A 23,278-nucleotide genomic window follows, 5' to 3' on the forward strand; every position below is an offset into this window, starting at 1 on the left:
GTGCCCCCGATAGATATAATGCACCTAGTAAGTATAATGGCCCTCTATCCTATCGTCTGGATCGGTATTCAATATTAGATCAGCAGGGCTCCAACACCCAGCACCCCTACCGATTAGCTGTTTGAAGAGACTGCGGTGCTACGATGATCACCACGGCCTCATATCTGAGCACAGCACCTCCATTGTATAGTGGCTGTGTCTGGTATTGCAGGCCGGGCACATTCACTTGAATGGGACTGAGCTGCACCTAGGCCACGTGCCACTGGCCTAGGAAGCTGCACGTTTTCCCAAGATCTTGTGGCGTTTGACACGGAAATGCTGTCACTTTGCTGCAGATTTTACCCTCTGCATTGCAAAGCATCAAAGCCATGTCAGATATTGACATGCTGCTGCACCACATGCCATGTATTCAGGTGCATATACTGGGGACCTACCACACTCAGTTCCCATGTGGAGAATGCATTTCCAGGACACATGCCCATAACCCTAACTGTCCTTCATTCGAAGTTCACCTCTTTCCTCATGGTTGGCCTCTATTTTGGTCACATTCAGAAAAACTGCCCACAGCCAGCAGTCACAGTGCCGCTCCCTGCGCCCCAGGGCATGATGGGCGCGCTCCGATAGGTTGCTTACAACAAGGCAGATTCTGTAACGTAAATGTAAAAGTACAGTTGCATGCGTTCCTGTCATGGCGACTATACTATAGACTAGTATGTGTAGTTCATGGAGAGGTTCTGCTAACAAGCTACAGGTTTACTATCCCTTTAAGAGCCTACAGGCAGGCAAGGCAACCACGTTCCTTGTCATCCGATCCGTGCAGCCACGCCCCGTCCCGCCTACCAGCCAATCATATCAGTTGTTTCATCACTTGCATCAGGAACAAACTGGAACCTTTACGATTATTGGCTTATGACAACGGGTGGGCGGAGCTATATTCGTGGCCGCAAACAGCCTCAACATCCGGGTCTCACGGTGTACGGGTGGTGATCGTTGGGCACACGGTACTTGTGACAGGGACCTCCGTGCTAAAACTACACATGCATTGTGGGTGCTGTAGTTCCATAGCCCACCTCGAGCCATGTATTATCTAAAAGAAACAATTATTGCTGTGTGTGTAGATATATATATATTTATTGTGCCCTGTTATAAAACATGGTCTGGAAAATGGGCTTTAGGGTCACACAAAAAAATCTAGGCCAGGGGTAGGCAACCTCTGGGACCCCAGCTGTTGTGAAACTACAACTCCCAGCATACTTGCTCTTGTCAGAACTCTCATAGAAATGAATGGAGCATGTTGGGAATTGTAGTTGGAGTGCGGAAAGTTGCTGACCCCCGGTCTAGGTTTTCTCTGCCTTGTTAAGGTCCCTTTCACACGAGCAAGTTTTCCCGCGCGGATGCAATGCGAGACATGAACGCATAGCACCCGCACTGAATCCGGACCCGTTCCTTTCAATGGGTCTGTGTACACGAGCCTTTTTTTCACCCATCACTTGTGCGTTGCATGAGAATTGCAGCATGTTCTATATTCTGCGTTTTTTTCACACAGCCCTGGTCCCAATAGAAGTGAATGGGGCTTCAGTGAAAAACGCATTGTATCCGGAAGCAAGTGCGGATGCAGTACGTTTTTCACTGACGGTTGCTAACAGATGTTGTTTGTAAACCTTCAGTTTTTTATCACGCGCGTGTGAAAAACGCATCAAAACGCATTGCACTCGCTGACTGAACTTGCTTGCAAAATGGTGTGAGTTTCCCTGAACGCATCCGAACCTAATCCGTCACGCTCGTGTGAAAGGGGTTTTCTGGGATTTTAACCCCTTAGTGACCAGCCTGTTTTGGGCCTCACTGACCAAGCGTTTTTCTTCCTTTTTTCATCATCGCATTCCAAGAGCTATAAGTTTTTTATTTTTCTGTCTATATAGCTTTATGAGGTCTTGTTTTTTGCGGGACAAGTTGTAGTTTTTAATGGCGCCATTTTGGGGTACACATAACTTTCTGATTCACTTTTATTAACTCTTTCTGGGAGGGAGATGGGAAAAACGGCAATACTGCCACTATGTTTTTACGTTATAAATTTTACAGCTTTCATTTTTCGGTATAAATAACATATCTTTATTCTCTGGGTCAGTACGATTACAGTGATACCAAATACATATATTTTTTTTTTTTTTACGTTTTACTACTTTTTTGCAATAAAGAAGAAAAATATGTTCTTGCATTGCTACTTCCCAAGACCTGTAACTTTTTTATTTTTTGTTATATGGAGTTGTGTGAGGGCTTGATTTTTGGGGGACGATTTGTATTTTTCATTGGTGTCATTTTGGAGTAAATGGCGCTTTTTGATCGCTTTTTATTAAGTTTTTTTGGTGGCAACTAAGAATAAATTATCAATTCTATTCTGACATTGACCAGCAGGAAAATTACTCGAGGCTGGTCTGGGGCCTACATCAGACCCCAGGCAGCCTTCACACACACATCGGCACCCCGCAATCGCATTTGCAGGGTGCCTATGGGAGACAGAGGGAGTCTGCTCCCTCTGTCAGCACTTTACATGCGGCGGGCGCCGTTGCCCGCTGCATGCAAAGTGTTACACAGCTCTGATCGGCCGGCACTCCAGTAAAAAAAAGTGGCGTCCAAGCTTAAGGCCCCTTAGTGACTGCCATAAAAAGGCGTATGGGTGGTCACTAAGGGGTTAATATTGATGACCTATCCTCAGGAAAGCTCATCAATATCAGATTGGCGGATGTCTGACACCCGGCACTCCCACCGATCAGCTGGTTAAAACAAGGCCACGCTTCGTGCAAATAATGAAGGGAAGGCTGCGTTCTCACAGAGCTCGGTCTTCTTTTCAACCAGCTGATCGGCGGGGGTGTCGGGTGTCAGACATCCGCCATTCTGATATTGATGAGCTATCCTGAGCATAGGTCATCAATACTAAAATCCCGGAAAACCCCTTTTAGTTGCTTGTGAATATTTGATGCGGATTCCACACCAAAAAGGCGCCAGCGTATCTGCCTGTCATTGGTAGTAGGTCACACTTAAATGCCACAATCCTGCCAAGGACGGACATGTCCTCATGGACATCGTTGGAAGCCGCTGGTATCTCTCCTGGTTTAGAGTTATTCAATCAGGCTAAACCGCAGGTAGGTCCGCTGCAGAATCCGGACTGGTTTCTTCCACTGAATTTGAGGTGGATTTTTACCTTTGCAAAAACCACGGTGTGAACTGTCACGGTGCCACAAAAGCATGCAGAAAAAAGTTACACTTGATCACAGCTATTCTAAAATTCCTGCCACGGTTTGCTGTGCTGATCTCTGCACCGCACTACTACGGTGGTACTCTAGCGGACTGTGTCTCTCACTCACACTGTGTGTATACATCATTATCGTGTAGTAACTGCATTGTTTTGTATTGAAAGGTCACAGACAGCGCTGACATCTGCTAGTCACCTGACCATGGCGGTGACAGAGAACGTATCCAGCTGTTCCCTGAGCGCCATGTGGGACTGGTCACACTTGTCGCTTTCAGGCACGCCCCCAGCCTTTTCTTTACTGGACGCAGCTACTGACCTGCTGGTGCTAGAGAGGAACTTTGCAGGTGCCCTAGAACTGTGCGAGCGAGGCCTGCAGATCATAACTACAGAACCAAGGGACACAAAGTGAGTGTCAAACACCATCTGCCCTATATACCAGCCCCACAAGAGGGTGACCAGTCCTAAATGTGTCCATAGGGGGCAGTATCATTGTTATTTTCTTGTACATAGAGGGCAGTATTATAGTAGTTTTATTCTTGTACATAGGAGGCAGTATTATAGTAGTTATATTCTTGTACATAGGAGACAGTATTATAGTAGTTACATTCTTGTACATTGGAGACAGTATTATAGTAGTTATATTCTTGTACATAGGAGGCAGTATTATAGTAGTTATATTCTTGTACATAGGGGCAGTATTATAGTAGTTATATTCTTGTACATTGGAGACAGTATTATAGTAGTTATATTCTTGTACATAGGAGACAGTATTATAGTAGTTATATTCTTGTACATAGGAGGCTGTGTTATAGTAATTCTATTCTTGTACATAGGAGGCTGTGTTATAGTAATTATATTCTTGTACATAGGAGGCTGTGTTATAGTAGTTTTATTCTTGTAAATAGAGTGCAGTATTACAGTAGTTATATTGCTGTACATAGGGGGCAGTATTATAGTAGTTATATTCTTGTATGTATGGGGCAATATAAGGACAGACACAGATGAGCGAGTCCAGTGAGAGAAAGCTGCTGCATATGGCCCCATGCACACGGCCGTGTTTCACAGCCGTGTGCGGGCCGTGGAACCGCGGCCTGGATCCCTCCTGAGAGCAGGAGCGCACGGCGTCACCAGTGACGCCGTGCGCTCCTGCTCTCAGGAGGGATCCAGGCCGCGGTTCCACGGCCCGCACACGGCTGTGAAACACGGCCGTGTGCATGGGGCCTATGGCAGTGTGAGGTCCTGTTTCAAACTCCACTCCTCTGAAAGGATCATACAGTATTATAATGCTGTGTGTCTATGCTTGACCTTGCTTCTACAGAAATAGGCCTTCTGCACACAATTTTTATGGTCCGCAAATTGCAGATCCACAAAACACAAATACCTGCTGTGTACGTTCCGCATTTTGCAGATCAGTAAGTCCTGCCTACTGTTAGAAATGCCTATTCTTGCCTTCAAGATTGCCAAAAATAGGACATGTTCTATTTCTTTTGCGCAGCCCCGGAACGGAAATGTGGATAGAAGACGACGGTGCCCTGTCTGCATCTTTTGTAGCCCCATTGAAATAAATTGGTTCGCATCATTTTGTGGATTGGATGCGGACTGAAACTACGGTCATGTGCTTGAGGTCTTACACTGACATAATTCTGTCAGTGTAATATAATAGATTGCAGGTCTCACAGGGACACACAGCCTTATAAATCAGTATAATGCTGTGCAATCCTGTCAGAGGAGCAGAGGTCAGAACGGGGCCTCACACTGACACACGCTGCGAGTTTCTTACACTGAACTCGCTCGTCTGTGTCTGGTCTTATAATTCTTTTGACCTTTTGGGCCACTTCTTGATAGCTTTTACTCAGTTCAATACACAGCAGAGGGTGATACTGAGCTCAGGTGAAAAAAAAGCTGTTCTGCACCCTGAGTTGTGACGGAGGGACCTGCTATAATCACACGTATCTCGGCAATGATTCCTGCTTCGGTTGTGTGACATTACATTGTATTATCTCATATTCCGGTGTAAAGTCCATGAAGCAGGATCAGCCCCCACCAGGTTTCCGTGCCAGCACTGTGAGGTTTATTAGGTGGATTAAGTGTTCTGTATCACACCAGGTCCTGGGAGATCTGTTTGCCATAATGTTTAATTTAGACAGTGAAAACAATCAGGACCTTTGGTGCAGTGTGCGGATCTGAGCGCTGATAATCATGTAATGCGATAGCCTCGCCTGGTACAGTTTTATAATAACAAGGATTTAAAAGCACAGTTAATGGCACAGGATATAAAGTGTCGCACAAGGCGCTGCCCAGAAAGTGCCCATGACTGGATCCTTAGCTGTAGAGTTTTCAGTGTAAACTACAATCTTAATAGCGGAGAGGAACTGAAATACAAATGGGGAGATTTATCAAGGCTGGTGCAAAGCACTTCTGGCTTAGCATAGCATAGCAACCAATCAGATTCCATCTTTCATTTTCCAAAGGAGCTCTGAAATCTGATTGGTTGCTATGGACAACTAAGCCAGTTTTTCTTTGCACCAGTTTTGATAAATCTCCCCCATTGTCTTGTCGAAAGTTGCAGAACTTTTCACTCTGTAGTGATTAACTTTGCATAAAACCTGAAAATGCCTTTTTTGTAAGTGAAAACAATTTCACTGTGACTTTTTTGTGTAATTGTTTGTTCTATGCCCCCAGGAATGATCAGGTGAAGGCAGCCCTTGTGGTAATAGCGATCCAGGCCCTGGCAGAAATGGAGCGATGGCGGGAGGTGCTGCCCTGGCTGCTTCAGTATTACCGCCCACAAGAGATGCCACACAATATCATGGAGATGTGGTAATGTCACCCCTGGGCTGAACTATTCAAGGGTGGCCGTATAAAGATACCATTACAGTTTATGTGTAGAAGAAATGTATGTTATTATTGACATGGTTGTCAGTGGAAATAGTTAGCATGCTAATTGTTAGATATGCTTTTATAAAGTAGGTGGTGGGGGTTTGTTTCATGTCTATACAGACACTGAACAAGCAAGGAATGCTGGGAGAGTTCAGTTCTGAAGCTGTAGAATAGACAGTATAATACAGGATGTAACTCTGGAGTATAGTACACCATCTAACTCAGGAACAGTACAGGATAAGTAATATAATGTATGTACACAGTGACTACACCAGCAGAATAGAGAGTACAGCTCTGGAGTATAGTACAGCATCTAACTCAGGAACAGTACAGAATAAGTAATGTAATGTATGTACACAGTGACTCCACCAGCAGAATAGTGAGTACAGATCTGGAGTATAATACAGGATGTAACTCAGGATCAGTACAGGATAAGTAATGTATGTACACAGTGACTACACCAGCAGAATAGTGAGTGCAGCTCTGGAGTATAATACAGGATGTAACTCAGGATCAGTACAGGATAAGTAATGTGTGTACACAGTGACTGCACCAGCAGAATAGAGAGTACAGCTCTGGAGTATAATACAGGATGTAACTCAGGAACAGTACAGGATAAGTAATTTATGTACACAGTGACCCCACTAGCAGAATAGTGAGTGCAGCTTTGGAGTATAATGCAGCAAGTAAGTTAATAGCAGTACAGGATAAGTAATGTATGTACAAAGTGACCCTACTAGCAGAATAGTGAGTGCAGCTCTGGAGTATAATACAGGAAGTAAGTCAATAGCAGTACAGGATAAGTAACATCTCATGACCTCCTTCTGTTTCTGCAGCCTCCTCCTGTATAGCAGAGTGAAGCAGCCCCATGTGATGCTGGAGCTGAGCAGAGATTGGCTTAGAGGTCACGTCGCTTATCCTTCACTGCAGTATAAGAGAGTAGCGGAGCTGCATCTTATAAATATTCTCCTCCCCCTTGGTCACTTCTCAGAGGCCGAGGAGTTGGCGCAGGACCCTCAGGTGTTTTCAAAACAGCAACAGGAAGTGGTGCTAACAGCCGTGAGAGAGGAAAAGCGCCGGTTGGAACGAGAGGAGGAGGAGGCCAAAGTTGAAAAAGAGCGTGTGAGCCATGAACAGTCAGTCAGCCCATCAGGTATAATCCTCTAATTCTGGGGATCATGCATGGTCAGCACTCAATGCCATTTATCGACCATATTTCTGGAGAGTTTCACTTTCTCGTCATTTACAAGATCTCTGCTTGCTGTTTGGTATAGGGAACAGTCTTGTTTACATCTAGAGATTTAAAGGGGTTGCCCGAGTTATTGCAAAAAGTGCCCAGAGGCACTAACTCTAATGAAATAGAAGGTATACTTACCAGTTATCACATGGATACTTTTTACAATAACTCTGAAAACCGCTTAAGATCAGCTCTGCACTGTTTGTTACAGTGTGTCTGTGCAGGTAAAACATATCAGTCTGGACCACACAGGGATGTTTGGACTGGATACAACTGTAGTAAATCCACTGATGTGAGAACTGTTAGCTTTGGTTACGTTTTTAATCTCCACAACAATGTGCCCACTTACTGACAGCAAACAGAGGTGTACATTGTGCAGTTCATCAGATGTCTATGAGTGCACATAGGCTTGAGATTTTGCTCTTCTTTGTGCAGAACAATTATTGGGACTTGAAGATGGCATTTTGCTGCAGCTTCTGACCCTTGGCCATTGGTGATGGTGGTTTCCTTCCAGGCCACTGGCAGTATTTATGGGCTCAGAGATATTTTAGTGATTTACAGAATTCGCTTTATGATTGAACTGACTCTTTTTTTGCATTGCAGGAAATGTAAGAGCAAGATATCTGCAGGTTGCTCAGCTGATTTATGGGGCCCTGAGTGCAGCACTGACGTGGACGCGTAAGATACCCCTCCGACTGATACTGCTTGCACTCCTACTCATGTCAGTCATTCTCCTGCGTCTTGATCCAGGTAGGGTCAATGGTGGTCACTGTAGGTGAATCACTACTGATCATAGGCACATCAGAAAATCACCTTCAAACGGGTTGTGCAGCTTTTGGGGGGGATGTTGGCAACCCCCCACCTCTGGGCAGACCTGCGAAAGGAAGTATTCTTACCTGCTTCCCGGCCTCAGCTGCTCCTTTGCGCTCCCTGCATATAAAATTCCTGTTTGATGCCATTGGTCATGTGATGCAAGGGGAGAAGGACACCGCTGCAGCCAGTGATTGGCTGCAGTTGCATCAAACAGGAAGTCTATATTCAGGGAGCTCTGCAGAGCAGCCAAGACCATGGAATGAAGGACCCGGGAGCCAGCATCGGGAAGCAGGTAAGTATGCTTCCATTCAGTGGTCTGTCCAGGAAGGGGGTACCTTATCAGTGTATATTCACACTGTTAAATGTTAAGTGCACTTTGGCGTGTAAACTGTTTGTATTGCAAACTGAAAAATGGTTCAAAAACACTTGAAATCAGCTTCCCATGTTTTTCAGCAGGAAAAACACTGCATACTTTTACAATTGTGGGGGAGAGTTAGCAAAACTGGTGTAATGGAAAACTGGCTTAGGACAAGTTCACGCTTCAGTTATTTGATCAGTTATTTTTATCGGTTAGGGCTCATTCAGACGGCAGTATGCTTTCCGCAAAAATGCAGATTGCATTCCGCATTTTTCCGGACACATAGACCCCATCCTGATTGACAAGTATAGGACATGTTTTATTTGTTTTGCAGAGCTGTAGAATGGAAGAAAAGGGCTCCATAAAAGTGAATGGGTCTCCTTCTAATCCGCAAAAAACGTATCCACATTTTTGTAGACAGCATACGGCCATCTGAATGAGCTCTTATTGTGAGCAAAAACCAGGAAAGGGTTAAAAACACAGAACAGTGCAGATCTTTCCATTATACCTTATCTCTGAGTAGGCTTAACAAATGGTGTTGGCTCACAATAAGGTATAATGGAAAGATCTGCTCCTCTTCTGTGTTTTTGACCCTTTCCTGGTTTTCGCTCACAATCACTGATGGAAATAACTGACCAAATAACTGATGCGTGAACTCAGCCTTAGTTGCCCATAGCCACCAATCAGATTGATCCTTTCATTTTCCAAAAAATAAAGGTGGAATCTGATTGGTTACTATGGGCTACTAAGGCTAGCTTCACATCTCTGGCATTGTCATCCGGCAGCCAGTTCTAACAGAGAATGCCAAGAATTGGCCAGACACAAACCGCAGCGTGCAGCGGTTTGTGTTCAGCCAGTTCTCCGTATATTTGCCGGATCTCTGCCAGACCCCATTATAGTTAATGGGGCCGGCGGGCATTCCGGTTGCATCTCTGGCAGTGCCTGATCAGGAGAACTCTCTGCCGGTACAACCTATCGGAATTGCTTCCAGAAATTTTTCCTTTACACCAGTTTTGCTAAATTTCCTCCAGTGTATTTAACCACTTCCTGACCGATTGACTATAAACATCCTGGGCTGTCGGGTTTATCTCTAAATGGACGTTCCATTCAGAGATGGCAGCTGCACGCTAATCGTGCAGTTGCCGAGAGGGGGGGCCCGCTGTCAGTGACAGCAGGGCACCCCAGAGAGATCGCTGCCCGGTGGTCGTGTGACGGCCAGGGGAGTGCAGGAGCTGTCGGATTTTCCATAGACCACGATCAGCCCTGCACTGAGGCTGTACAGCGTTGTATAGTGCTGTACAGCCTCTCTGGGGGGTGTATTTCCCCTGTAACTGGTGCTATGTCAGAAATTAATAGTAAAAAAAAAATTGAAGTTAAATGTCCCCCAGAGATCTTGTATGACCCTTATGGTGGACACAAAGTGTAAAATAAAAAAAAATTAAATAAAGTGTTTTTGGAAAAAAAAAGTTTTACATTTAGAAAAAAAACATTTCCCCCAAATCCGTCATTTAAAACATGTTAAAAATAGAAGAAAAAAAAAAAATAGACATATTTGGTATCACCGTGTCCGCAACGACTGGCTGTATAATAATATCACATGATCTACCCCATCATGTGAATGCCATAAAAAAAATAAACATTGCGCCAAAACAGATTTAATTTTTTTGTTAGCTCACCTCTCAAAAAACATAATGTTAATCAATCAAAAAGTCGTATGTACTCCAAAATAGTAGCAATAAAAACATCACCTCATCCCGCAAAAAATAAGCCCCCACCCACATAACCAGAAAAAAAAATGGCTCTAAGAAAATTGCAACACAAAAACATTGCTTTAATTCCTGTGGAATACTTAAAGGGTTAACAACATTTCTAAAACCAGTTTAGAATAGTTTGAGGGGTGTCGTTTCTAAAATGGGGTCATTTATGGGTTGATTCTATTATGTAAGCCCCTCAAAGTGTCTTCAGAACTGAACTGGTCCTTAAAAAAGCTGACTTTGGAAATTTTCTTAAAAATTTCAAAAATTGCTTCTAAAATTCTAAACCTTCTAACGTCCTAAAAATAAAATAAAAATTCCAAAATTAGGGTCCATTCACACGTCCGCAATTTTGTTCCGCATTTTGCGGAACGGAATTGCTGACCCATTCATTTCTATCCGCACTTCCGGGTCCGCAATTCCGATCCCCAAAAAAATAGAACATGTCCTATTCTTGTCTGCAATTGTGCACAAGAATAGGCATTTTTTATTAACTGCCAGCGATGTGCTGTCCGCAAAATGCGGAACGCACGTCGCCGATATCAGTGTTTTGCGGATCCACGGATCCGTGGATCCGCAAAACACACACGGACGTGTGAATGGACCCTTATGCCAACATAAGAGACATGTTAATTAATGAATATTTTATGAGGTATCACTATCTGTCTTAAAAGCTGAGAGATTCAAATTTAGAAAACATATTGACTCAAATTTGCCAGTAACATGAAGTACAATGTGTCACAAGAAAACAATCTCAGAATGGCTTGAATAAGTAAGTGTTCCAAAGTTATTACCACATAAAGTGACATGTCAGATTTGCAAAATTAGGCCTGGAAAGGGGGCAAATGGCCCGGTCTGGAAGTGGTTAAAAAACGCATTAAGAAGTGCTATGCCACTTCTTGAAGTATTTTACTTAGTATTTTTCCCATTAGTCAATAGGAGGGGGAACATAGACTCCAAATACACTGGTGTGCCCTTTGGAGTGTATTTTTTGCGTTTATGCCATCAAAATGTGTGCAACATTAAAAAATCCATCATAAACCTCTAGTAAATGCCTGGATTTCCGAGGCTGATTTTCTCTTGACATGTTTTTCAGCTATCAGAAATAACTGTGTGAGCATAAAACAATATGTCTACAATACAACCTATGGTGGTTCTCTGGGTTACAGATATTGATGACATCCTCAGTATAAGTCATTAGTATCAGAATGGTGGGGGTTCAACAACTGGCACCCCCACCATCAGCTGTCTAGGGCTGCTGTGGCGCCGGAGAGGACACCGAATCCTCCATGCGCTGGTGTACTGAATCTCCTCTCACATTCACTTGTATAGGGGCTGAGCTTTCAGTTACCCCAGCATGGCCATAGCCATCTGCCTCCAGCTTAGTACACGTATAGTATCCAGCACGGTGGCAGCCCCAAACAGCTGATCAGTGGAGCTGCTAGAGAAGAGCTCATCAGTATCTGTAGCCCAGAGAACACCATTTTTAGTTTTGCGTTTTCTGTTTTTCCTTTCTTCCTTCCAAAAGTCACAACTTTTTATACTTTTTGTCCACATAGCCATAGGAGGGCTTATTTTGTTGTGGAACAAGTTATACTTTTTATTTATTTAGTATTGGCCTATTTAATACATTGGGGACATATCACCTAGGATATGCCCCCAATGTCTGAAAGGGGCCAGGCTCTGCTATTTCCGTCATCCCCATAGAAGTGAATGGAGCGGTGGCCCTTCTTGCCCAGTGCACTTCCCATTAATTCGTATTGGACTTCCAAAAATAGCCAAGTGCGCCAGTTGGCTGTTTTAAGCACACCCATAGGAAAAAATGGAGGGTGGCCATGCATGCACGGTCCGTTATCCTTAACTTTGCGGGCCCTGTTCTAGAGATAGATGCAGGTCCCAGAGGTGGCACAGATTAGACTTTGGGGGCATGTCCTAGCAATGTGCCCCCAATATCTTGTATTGGAAAACAGAAAACTTACTTTTTTGTGTTACAAAGTTACAAAAAAAAGCCACAATTCCAGAAAGGTATTTTGAGTTTTCATGTTACGGCGTTCACATGCAATAAAAACGACATGACATCCTTATTCTTCAGGTCAGTATGATTACAGCGATACAAAATTTCTATAGCTTTACCTTTTTTTAACCGTTTAGCTACCAGCGCCGTACATGTACGGCGCTGGAGCAATAGGCAAACATGGCGGCTGCTCACACATGCGGCGGGCATCATGGCCGGCAGGTCTCTGCTATTTGAAACGGCCGCTAATTACCGCGAACAGCAATAATGCCGATCGTGATAATTAAAGGCTTTAGATGCCATGATGAAGTGAGATCACTGCATCTAAAGTGTCAAAAACCTCCTACCGACAACCCCTGTGGCCAATGGTGATGTCTGTAATTGCTTTAAATCACCCCTATTTCCATATAATAAAAAATTAAATACCTAAATAACAAAAAATATAAACATAATGGGTATCCGTGTCCGAAAACGCCTGTACTATTAAAATATTTTTCCAATAAGGCAAATGGCGTAACAGAAAAAAGTGTCAAAATGGCCAATTTGCCATTTTTTCCATTGCTTCTCGTACCAAAACAATGTAATAAAATGTGATCAAAAAGTCACACACTTCAAAATGGTATCAATAAAAACTACAGATTGTTCCGCAATAAATTATGCCCCCACACAGCTCAGTAGATATAACAGTAAAAAAAAGTTAGGGGGGTCAGTTTACATTTATTTTTACACTATTTAGCCATAAAAAACCTATACATATGGGGTATCGTTGTAATCGGACTGACCCAGAGAATGAAGCGCATGGGTCAGTTGTGCCACAAACAGAACACTGTGCGAACAAAACCTGTAAAACTGGGGAGGAATTGCGTGTTTTTTTCCAATTCCACCCCATTTGGATTTTTTTTTTTTACCAATTCCCACTACATTGTGTGCCATAATTAAGAATGGAAAAGTGGCATTAGAAAGTACAACTTGTCCCGCAATAAATAAGCATACAGCTATGTGAACAGAAATATAAAAAAATATAAGAAAAATGAAAACGCAAAAATGAAAGGGTTAAAGGGTTAAAGAATGAAAACCTTTGTGGGGGAAAAAATTTGCATCATCATTTTCTGATACCCATAACTTTTTTATATTTCAGTCTGCGGAGTTGTATGAGGGCTTGTTTTTTGGTGGGAGAAACTATAATGTTTATTGATATCATTTAATGAAATCTGTCAGAAGGTGAAAGGAAATGGTACAACCCTGACTTGTCCTGTGTTTTCATGTGGCTTCTTTTCTCTTTTAGCTTCTCCAGCATCTCAAGGTCCGATATTACGTCTGCTACTTCTGTTCCGCCAGACTTTCTCTAGTTTATTCAAGAATCACTGAGCACACTCTTAAGTGGGGTTGAGAATAAAATGCCAGAGCTGCAGTATATACTGACACACAGGCTGGAAAATACGTGAGAAGAAGCAGCAGCAAGGACAGTGTGGTTCTACATTCTGAAGATTGTGTACCTTGTGTACCTCATTTTTAGAGGGGAAAAAAAACTTCTGGATTTGACAAAATTGTAATTTAAATGTTAATTTATATAGATTTTTTTTTGTAATAAACAGAATATGATTGTGCGGTTGATGGCTGTTATGATGGGAGTGATTGTAGGTTCCCATGGTGAGGTTGTGACATCATGTGATTCTCATTGTGATGTAAGAGTTCTTCTATCCCCTGTCCACTGCCCTGCGCTGCCCCATAGTGAAGAGGACACCGAGGAACGCAGACACCACTCACCACATTCCAGACAATGGTAGATTCCTGCAGTTTTTATTCTCGTAATGTTAGCTTATTGAACCGGTTACATTTCATATTTCCCCTCAGAGGGGAAGGAGGGGGAATTTTGTTTTAAAACACCCAAATTTATAACTTCTTCAATCCCTTGGTGCCCAAGAATACCCCAATAATTTTAATATAACAGCCTTTTATAAATTGGAAAACTGTTGAATTTTGGTCTCAATGTTTCTGGTCATCTACTGATCCAAATCCATAGGGACATGATTATATTTCAGTGGGCCCTGAGTGTATGGACTGTGTCTATTGGGTCATGGAAGTTCCATGCCTCCAGCCAAAGGCCCGTAGATGGCTTCAGACTGGCAGGATGTGCTGAGACTTGTCAGTTGACATCAACGTCAACTTAAAGTATATCTGTGGATTCAGTTTAAACAGTCTTCTTAGTAAAGCTCTAACAGCATAACTAAGGAAAGTCTCTGTCTTTAGTCTTCAGCGTTTCACTGAGCACTGAAAAAGCCTGTGTGAAACAAGTCAGATAGGCAGGTGATAGGCCGTATGTCCATAGTCAGGGACTGAGGTAGTGACGAGGTGGCTGGAAGCCTCTGCATGTTACACACAGTGAAGATAGACTCTCCTTACTAAGGGTCCAATTACACGTTTATATGTGTTTTGCGGATCCGCAAAACACAGACACCAGCAATCTGCGGACCGCACATCTCCAGCATTATAATAGAAAATGCCTTTTAAGAATAGGACATGTTCTATTTTTTTGCAGATCCGCGGATGCGGACAGCACATTCCGGACCCATTGAAAATGAATGGGTCCGCACCTGTTCCGCAAAATTGCGGAACGGATGCTGACCTATTTTGCGGACGTGTGAATGGACCCTAACACTGTTAGAGCGTTGCTAAGAAGACTCTTCACAACCTGTTTTCTAGTAGAAAAAAAACCCCATTGTTCCCTAATAAAGTAAATTACAAGATGTTTAACATCCCTGTCCCTACACTATATTAAAAATAAACCCAAACTACAGTTAGCGATACTTAATGTGTCAGGATCTGTTCAGGGGAAAACGGATGGTTTTGTATGCAAGTGCAATCAGTTTTTTTCTGCGATTGCGTTCAGTGTGTGTGTTTTTTTCCCCCTTCCAGATTGTATGCGTTTTTCACACGTGTGAAACTAAAGAATAACAATCTACATCTCCTAGCAATCATCGGTGAAAAACGCATCCAGATCTTTTCCATTTTCCACGCAAGCCGCGTTCACTTCTATGGAGCCAAAGCTTTGTGAAAAATGCACAATATAGAACATGCTGCGACTTAGGGCCCATTCACACTGCTGTATGAACGGGTCCGCACCCGTTCCGCAATTTTACGCAACGGGTGAGGACCCATTAACTTCAACGGGGCCACAAAAGATGCAGACAGCGAACCGTGTGCTGTCCGCATCTGTAGTTCCGTTCCGCGGCCCCGGAAAAAATAGAGCATTTCCTTTTCTTGTCCACAATTGTGGACAAGAATAGACATTTTCTATGAGAGTGGTGGCCATGTCCGGTCTGCAAATTGCGGGACGCACACGGGCCGGTATCCAATTTGCGGACCGCAAAACACATACGGCTGTGTGAACGAGCCCTAATCCTGAACACAGAGATGATGCATGAAAAACGTACACAGACCCATTGAAATGAATGGGTCAGGATTCAGTCTGGATGCTATACGTTCACAACACACATCGCATCCGGATGGAAAACTTGTGTGAAAGAGGTCTTACACGTTTAGTGTGGAGCAGGCTCCAAGGGGTTAATAGTCACATCCATCTCTCTTCAGTATGTCAGTGGTGTTCTAGAAATAGTTTATTACAGGCTTGTCACATGGTGTCTTGGCACTAGTCACACCCGTGTATATTCCCTCGTCCTCAGGGGTTATAATTATCTTATTTTTATACACAACATGGGCACTAAATACATACAGGGCTTGGCAGGCTGCCATCCAGGGGCGCAGCTAGATGGCTCATAGAACTAATGGTCTATAAAACCCCATCTAGGATCTGCTAATATTCAGCTTAGGGTAAGACTAATTTCACACTCGCGTTTTGGGCGGATCCGTCATGGATCTGAAAAAACGGATCCGTTACAATAATACAACCGCATGCATCGTCATGAACTGATCCATTTATATTATCTGTAACATAGCCAAGACGGATCCGTTATAAACTCCATTGAAAGTCAATGGGAGACGGATCCGTTTTCGATTGTGTCAGAGAAAACTGATCCGTCCCCATTGACCTACATTGTGTGCCAGGACGAATCCGTTTAGCGCAGTTTCGTCAAGCGGACAGCAAAACATTGCACGTAGTAAAATTGAGGCACACAATTTTCAGTATTTCAATTTCAAAAGGGAATTTATTCATTCAAATAATGTAGTAGTTTCATCCGTTTGCCCAAAATATATCTTAATATGAACAGTATTCTTATACCGGACGTTTCGGTCACACAGGACCTTCATCTGCGGTCATATTTTTATCTGTTCAGACTGTGTGGGCTTGTAGGGCGCTGGATGCATCGGATGAAACTACTACATGATTTGAATGAATAAATTCCCTTTTGAAATTGCAATACTGAAAATTGTGTGCCTCAATTTTACTACGCGTATATTGGCTGTTTGCAGCCCTTGACCGGCACCAGAACCTAACACGTAGAGTGCGGTTCTCCATTTTCTCAAAAAAGCAAAACACTGCAGGCAGCGTTTTGGTGTCCGCCTACAGAGCGAAATGGAGACGGAACTGATGCAATCTGAGCGGATCCTTTTCCATTCAGAATGCATTAGGGCAAAACTGATCCGTTTTGGACTGCTGGTGAGAGCCCATGACAGATCTCACAAACGGAAACCAAGACGCCAGTAAGGCTACTTTCACACTTGTGGCAGTGTGATCCGGCAAGCAGTTCCGTCGTCGGAGCTGCCTGCCGGATCTGCCGATCTGGATGTGACTGAAAACATTTGTGAGATGCATCCGGATCCGTCTCACAAATGCGTTGCAAAAACGGATCTGTCTCTCCGCTTGTCATGCGGACAGACAGATCCATCTTGTATCTTTTTTCACATTTTTACCGGAAGGACAGGTCCGGTATTCCGGTATTTTGAATGCCGGATCCGGCACTAGTACATTCAGGCAAGTCTTCATTTTTTTTCGCCAAAGATGAAACCGTAGCATGCTACGGTTTTCTCTTTTGCCTGATCAGTCAAAAACACTGAACTGAAGACATCCTGAACGGATTGCTCTCCATTCAGAATGCATGGGGAAATGCATCCATATGTCTTCCGCATCCGTTCCGTTTTTGTGGAACCACCTATTGAAAATTTAATGCCCAGCCCAATTTTTTCTATGTAATTACTGTATATGCCATATGGAAAAACGGAACGAAAACGGAACAACGGATCCGTCAAAAAATTACCGCAAAACACTGAAAAAGCCATTTGGTCGTGTACAGGAGGCCTAACGGGAGCCTGCTCTGATCTCTAATATGCAAATCCCCAAGGAGTACAGTTAAATCATGCAGGGATAGTCTATAGGTGTCATCTATGTTACATACATGTGCTTTCCATGCTTGCAGGGCTGGAGTTTGTAATAGATATGTCATTTCATTGGTGGCTGTTTATAGCCCTCAGTTCTGAAACTAAACTCCAGCTCCAGACCTCTATGCAGGGACTGGAGAAGAGACTCTCTGCTGGCACCCTGAGAGACGCCACACAATGTGGGGGATCAAAACCAAATCTGTACGGACTTGTGTTTGTGTTGGGAAGGTGGCACTTGAAGGGGGGGGGGGGGGGCTAAGGGTCTCAGATATATTGGAAGCTAAAATGAACTCCTAATGCACTGATCCTGGTTTGTTTACATGGATAACCTGCAGTTGCACCGCAGTGCAAGTTTTTTTTTCATATTACTTATAACACAAAACTGCGGCTTGGTGCAATATGTCAGACCTCCAGTGAGGCAGCTAGTACCAAGCCAATGCCTTGTTTTGTATGAGTTTTTACATTGGATCTCTTTCTCCCCATACAGAGGGAGTGTATCTCAGTGCACGTAGGCCAGGCTGGTGTACAAATTGGCAATGCCTGCTGGGAACTCTTCTGCTTGGAGCACAATATCAAGCCTGATGGTACTACCTTGGATGATAAGACCAACCCAAGTTCCTACGATGATTCTTTCACCACCTTCTTCAGTGAAACTGGGAATGGAAAGCATGTTCCTCGTGCAGTCATAGTAGATCTGGAGGCCTCTGTTGTTGGTAAGTGGCCATAAGCTCAACTAGTTATATAGTGGAAGAAGCGGTGTCCTACAGAAAGACAGTATTTTAGGAGAGAAGTGTGCTGATCTTCAGAGAGTCAAAGACTGAAAGTTACATAGTGGAATGAGTAGGGCACAGAGTATTTTAGGAGAGCACTGACCTGTCCACTCAGGTTTAAAAGTCTCACGACTAGGGTAATTTATTAAGACCAGCGTTTTAGACACCAGTCTTAATAACCCCTATATCTGCCGGTGGATCTACATAACTTCAGCGGCTGGCTTACGTTTAGACCATTTTCTACGCCTAAAACAAGCGCAGAAAATTATGAATGAGATGGCGTCCACTTTTTTAGACCTGGCGTGAGCAGGGAAAAGTCGCAGATTGCGGCGCAACTGACCGCTGTGCCGCAATCTGTGACAGAAATATGCCTAATATAGGTGTATTTCTGGATAGTAAATGACCACCTAACAGTCTAATCAACCCTTTGATCTCTGCAGATGAGATCCGTGCTGGACAGTACCGCCACCTCTTCCACCCGCAGCAGCTCATTACTGGGAAGGAGGATGCTGCAAACAACTATGCCCGAGGCCACTACACCATTGGCAAGGAAAGCATTGACCTGGTGCTGGATCGTATTCGGAAACTGGTGAGTGTGGCTTCATACTCCGTAGGATCAGAAGTAAATAGATGATGCCACCTATGCCATGCAGTCTTGGCTGTACTGTTATGTACTCTGAATCTATATGTATTGTTACATTTGTCTGTCTGGGAAGATGCCAGCAGCTCTCCTATGGATGTTTTATTATTTTATTTGCAGAGTGATGCCTGCTCTGGTCTCCAGGGTTTCCTCATCTTCCACAGCTTTGGAGGAGGCACAGGCTCTGGTTTCACCTCACTTCTTATGGAGCGTCTATCTGTTGACTATGGAAAGAAGTCTAAGCTGGAGTTTGCCATCTATCCAGCACCTCAGATCTCCACAGCAGTGGTTGAACCGTACAACTCAATTCTAACCACCCATACCACCCTGGAGCACTCAGACTGCGCCTTCATGGTGGACAACGAGGCTATATATGATATCTGTAGACGTAATCTAGATATTGAGCGTCCTACCTACATTGACCTCAACCGGCTCATCAGCCAGATTGTGTCATCCATCACAGCATCTCTGAGATTCGAAGGCGCGCTCAACGTGGACCTCACAGAGTTTCAGACCAATCTTGTCCCTTACCCACGTATCCACTTCCCTCTGGTTACCTATGCACCCATAATATCAGCCGAGAAGGCGTACCATGAGCAGCTGTCTGTTGCTGACATTACCAACTCGTGTTTTGACCCCTCCAACCAGATGGTGAAGTGTGACCCTCGCCATGGGAAGTATATGGCTTGCTGCATGCTCTATCGGGGAGATGTTGTCCCCAAAGATGTCAACGTGGCCATTGCTGCCATCAAAACCAAGAGAGCCGTCCAGTTTGTGGATTGGTGTCCTACAGGGTTCAAGGTAAGAAGCTTATAGACAAATTATATACAAAATATTTTTACATGTAATATTGAGTAACTTTGCAAGTACTTTTTTTAAATGTTTTGTTATAGTCCAGTCACATGCAGAGCTTTATAGTAATCAGGCTGCAGGACCTTATGTCTCACTGCTGCCCCCTTCGGGTTCAGTGCATTATCTGCTGGGTTGTAAGATGTACTGTAGAGCAATTTATAACCACTAAACACTGTGTTGGATTAGAGATGTACATCTAATGGTTATGTGATTTTTTTTATTGCATTTGTGTAGGGCTGCAGCTAACGATTATTTTAATAATCGATTAGTTGTCGATAATTTCATCGATTAATTGGGGGAAAAAAACAATGACAAAAAAAGGGGTTTATATGATTTTACTAAAAAATTATGTTCAAAGGCCATATTAAAGGGCTTCTGTCACCCCACTAAAGTGATTTTTTTTTTTTGGGCTGGTGAAATTAGTTATATTGCGATATATCACAATATAATTGTGTCACTTACTTTGATCCAGCAGTTTCTTCAAAAAACGAAGTTTTATCATATGTAAATTCGGTCTCTAACAGCAAGTAGGGCGGCTACTTGCTGCTAGCTGCTGCAGAAATCCGCCCTCTCGTTGTGTTGATTGACAGGGCCAGCCGGGATCTCCTCCTCCGGCCAGCCCTATCGGCATTTCAAAAATCGCGTGCCTCTGTGGATTCGGCGCAGGCGCTCTGAGATGAGGAGGCTCGTCTCCTCAGCACTCCCTCAGTGCGCCTGCGCCGATGACGTCTTCTATTTCGGTGATGTCATCGGCGCAGGCGCACTGAGGGAGTTCTGAGGAGACGAGCCTCCTCATCTCAGAGCGCCTGCGCCGAATCCACAGAGGCGCGCGATTTTTGAAATGCCGACAGGGCTGGCCGGAGGAGGAGATCCCGGCTGGCCCTGTCAATCAACACAACGAGAGGGCGGATTTCTGCAGCAGCTAGCAGCAAGTAGCCGCCCTACTTGCTGTTAGAGACCGAATTTACATATGATAAAACTTCGTTTTTTGAAGAAACTGCTGGATCAAAGTAAGTGACACAATTATATTGTGATATATCGCAATATAACTAATTTCACCAGCCCAAAAAAAAAAATCACTTTAGTGGGGTGACAGAAGCCCTTTAAAACAAATTTAGGAGTTACATAATTATTAAAATTTTGCATTACAGTGTAAAAAAGACAAGTTATGGGGGATCTGTGACTGACACTGTTATGGGGATCTGTGGATGACACTATTATGGGGATCTGTGGATGGAGCTGATCTGTAGATGGCACTGTTATGGGGGATCTGTGGATGACACACTGTTATGGGGGATCTGTGGATGGCACTGTTATGGGGGGATCTGTGGATGGAGCTGTTATTGGGGTGATCTGTAGATGGCAATGTTATGGGGGATCTGTGGATGGAACTGTTATGGAGGGGATTTGTGGATGGCACTGTTATGGGGGGGATCTGTGCATGGCACTGCTATGGGGAGGGGGATCTGTGAATGCACTGTTATGGGGAGGGGGATCTGTGGATGGCAATGTTATGGGAGGGGGATCTGTGGATGGTACTGTTATGGGGAGGGGGGATCTGTGGATGACACTGCTATGGGGGGGGGGGGGTCTATGGATGACACATATAGCATCGTATGTGTCATCCACAGATCTCCCCCATAACAGTGCCATTCACAGATCCTCTCCCCATACAGTACCATCAACAGATCCCCCTCCCCATAACAGTACCATCAACAGATCCCCCTCCCCATAACAGTGCCATCCACAGATCCCCCTCCCCATAGCAGTGCACAGATCCCCCTCCCCATAACAGTGCCATTCACAGATCCCCCTCCCCATAGCAGTGCACAGATCCTCCTCCCCATAACAGTGCCATCCACAGATCTCCCAATACACCGGCCACATCAGTATTCAGACTATTCCTTAACTGGCAGTAGCTTTTACTTGAACTTTAAATCGGCTCTATGATCTTTATTACCGTACAAATACAATGAAGCTCCGGTAACAGGCAGAGCGGGCGGCGTAACATCACTCACTCACATGACGCACCTGCTCCGCCCACTTTATGAATGAAGCAGGCGTGTCACGTGAGTAAGTGGCGTAACGCCGCCGCCCTGCCTGGAGCCCTACCGGAGCTTCATTGTAAGTTAGTAAAGATGCGCTGATTTAAAGTTGAAGTAAAAGTTACTGCTGGTTAAGGACCCTGACCGCCCGCTCCCGCCCCGCATAGCAACGAATCGGCTAATTATTCGATAACGGGATTCGTTGACAACGAATCCCGTTCTCGAATATTATTGATAACTTTGATTAATCATTGCAGCCCTACATTTGTGCAATAAAATGAGTTTAAAGAAGCACAGTGTTGGACAGGGGTTCCTTGGGTCCAACAGAGGGAATTATTCTTGAGACCCAACCCCTATATAATCAATAAAGTCTAGTAGGTTTAGAGTCAAAGCAATAGACCCTAGTGGTAATTTACTGGCTCCAAAGGCAGCCAAATGTTTTTTTTTGTCTCCTGGACCTTTGGGCCCCACTATGATATTAGAGCCTGGGCCCACTGATAGACCTCTGGTGCGCCAGTCCAGCCCTGACTACACCTCTCACAATGCAGCAGATCACAGTGTATTATTATAGCTCACTGTTACCAAATTTGTTCGCCATCTATGACTCTGCTGATTCAATTTCTGTTCAGGGCACACTCTGAGATCATTCATGAAGTTGAGATATACTACAGCCTGATGTAGTTAAGCCACACTGTGCCATCCTGCCCAATTTATTAAATGTCCCCAGGAGATTTTTATATTATAATATACCGTAATACAAAAATCTGCATTTCTTAATTTTTCTTCTAGGTTGGCATTAACTACCAGCCACCCACTGTGGTTCCCGGAGGTAATCTGGCTATGGTTCAGCGGGCAGTCTGCATGCTCAGTAACACCACTGCCATTGCTGAAGCCTGGGCCCGGCTGGACCACAAGTTTGACCTGATGTACGCTAAGCGAGCGTTCGTGCACTGGTATGTTGGAGAAGGCATGGAGGAAGGGGAGTTTGCAGAGGCTCGAGAAGACCTGGCCGCATTGGAGAAGGATTACGAAGAAGTCGGAATAGATTCATTTGAGGAGGAGAACCAGGGAGAAGAGTGATTACAGAAGATCCAATAAATCTATCCAAACTCTCAGAATGCTCTAAATGGTCATTGTACAAGTTATTGATAAGCCGGTTCTCAATGTCAGCATTGTGTGAAGAATGAATAACTATACCTGCCAGCTCTGCCAATTGTACTTATGCCAGGACAAAGTGATCCGGGTCATAAGACATGTAAGGCTACTCACGTTTCGAGCGGATCCACCATGGACCTGCAAAAACGGATCCGTTACAATAATACAACCGC

At 44.1% G+C, this 23,278-nt stretch overlaps 2 protein-coding genes across 3 annotated transcripts; both read left to right on the forward strand.

The window, feature by feature from the left end:
* The first annotated feature begins 924 nt into the window (after positions 1-924).
* PEX26 (peroxisomal biogenesis factor 26) lies at positions 925-13,918 on the forward strand. Of its 2 annotated transcripts, XM_044277986.1 has the most exons (7): positions 925-1,001; positions 3,416-3,655; positions 5,933-6,070; positions 6,967-7,034; positions 7,122-7,283; positions 7,971-8,117; positions 13,592-13,918. In XM_044277986.1, exons 2-7 carry the CDS (start codon positions 3,453-3,455, stop codon positions 13,672-13,674), a joined length of 801 nt encoding a protein of 266 aa, XP_044133921.1. In that variant the 5' UTR covers positions 925-1,001; positions 3,416-3,452; the 3' UTR covers positions 13,675-13,918. The 2 variants fall into 2 exon arrangements, with proteins under 2 accessions (XP_044133921.1, XP_044133920.1); XM_044277985.1 differs by having other exon boundaries at positions 6,967-7,283.
* Positions 13,919-17,743: 3,825 nt separating this feature from the next.
* On the forward strand, positions 17,744-23,068 carry TUBA8 (tubulin alpha 8). The gene is made up of 5 exons (XM_044277987.1): positions 17,744-17,844; positions 18,131-18,356; positions 18,854-19,002; positions 19,174-19,854; positions 22,740-23,068. The coding sequence occupies exons 1-5, from the start codon at positions 17,821-17,823 to the stop codon at positions 23,028-23,030; spliced, it is 1,371 nt and encodes a 456-aa protein (XP_044133922.1). The 5' UTR covers positions 17,744-17,820; the 3' UTR covers positions 23,031-23,068.
* Positions 23,069-23,278: the final 210 nt, after the last annotated feature.

This window comes from Bufo gargarizans, chromosome 2 (genome assembly GCF_014858855.1).
Source record: "Bufo gargarizans isolate SCDJY-AF-19 chromosome 2, ASM1485885v1, whole genome shotgun sequence".
NCBI classification, from domain to species: Eukaryota; Metazoa; Chordata; class Amphibia; order Anura; family Bufonidae; genus Bufo; species Bufo gargarizans.

Bases quoted from the DNA above. Each gene is read 5' to 3' on its own strand.
- PEX26 (XM_044277985.1), top strand. From the start codon at position 3,453: ATGGCGGTGACAGAGAACGTATCCAGCTGTTCCCTGAGCGCCATGTGG. The intron at 7,284-7,970 runs GTATAATCCTCT...TTTGCATTGCAG, and splicing joins ACAGTCAGTCAGCCCATCAG to GAAATGTAAGAGCAAGATAT. The intron at 8,118-13,591 runs GTAGGGTCAATG...TTTCTCTTTTAG, and splicing joins TCTCCTGCGTCTTGATCCAG to CTTCTCCAGCATCTCAAGGT.
- TUBA8 (XM_044277987.1), top strand. From the start codon at position 17,821: ATGTGGGGGATCAAAACCAAATCT. The intron at 17,845-18,130 runs GTACGGACTTGT...CTCCCCATACAG, and splicing joins GGGGGATCAAAACCAAATCT to AGGGAGTGTATCTCAGTGCA. The intron at 18,357-18,853 runs GTAAGTGGCCAT...TGATCTCTGCAG, and splicing joins TCTGGAGGCCTCTGTTGTTG to ATGAGATCCGTGCTGGACAG.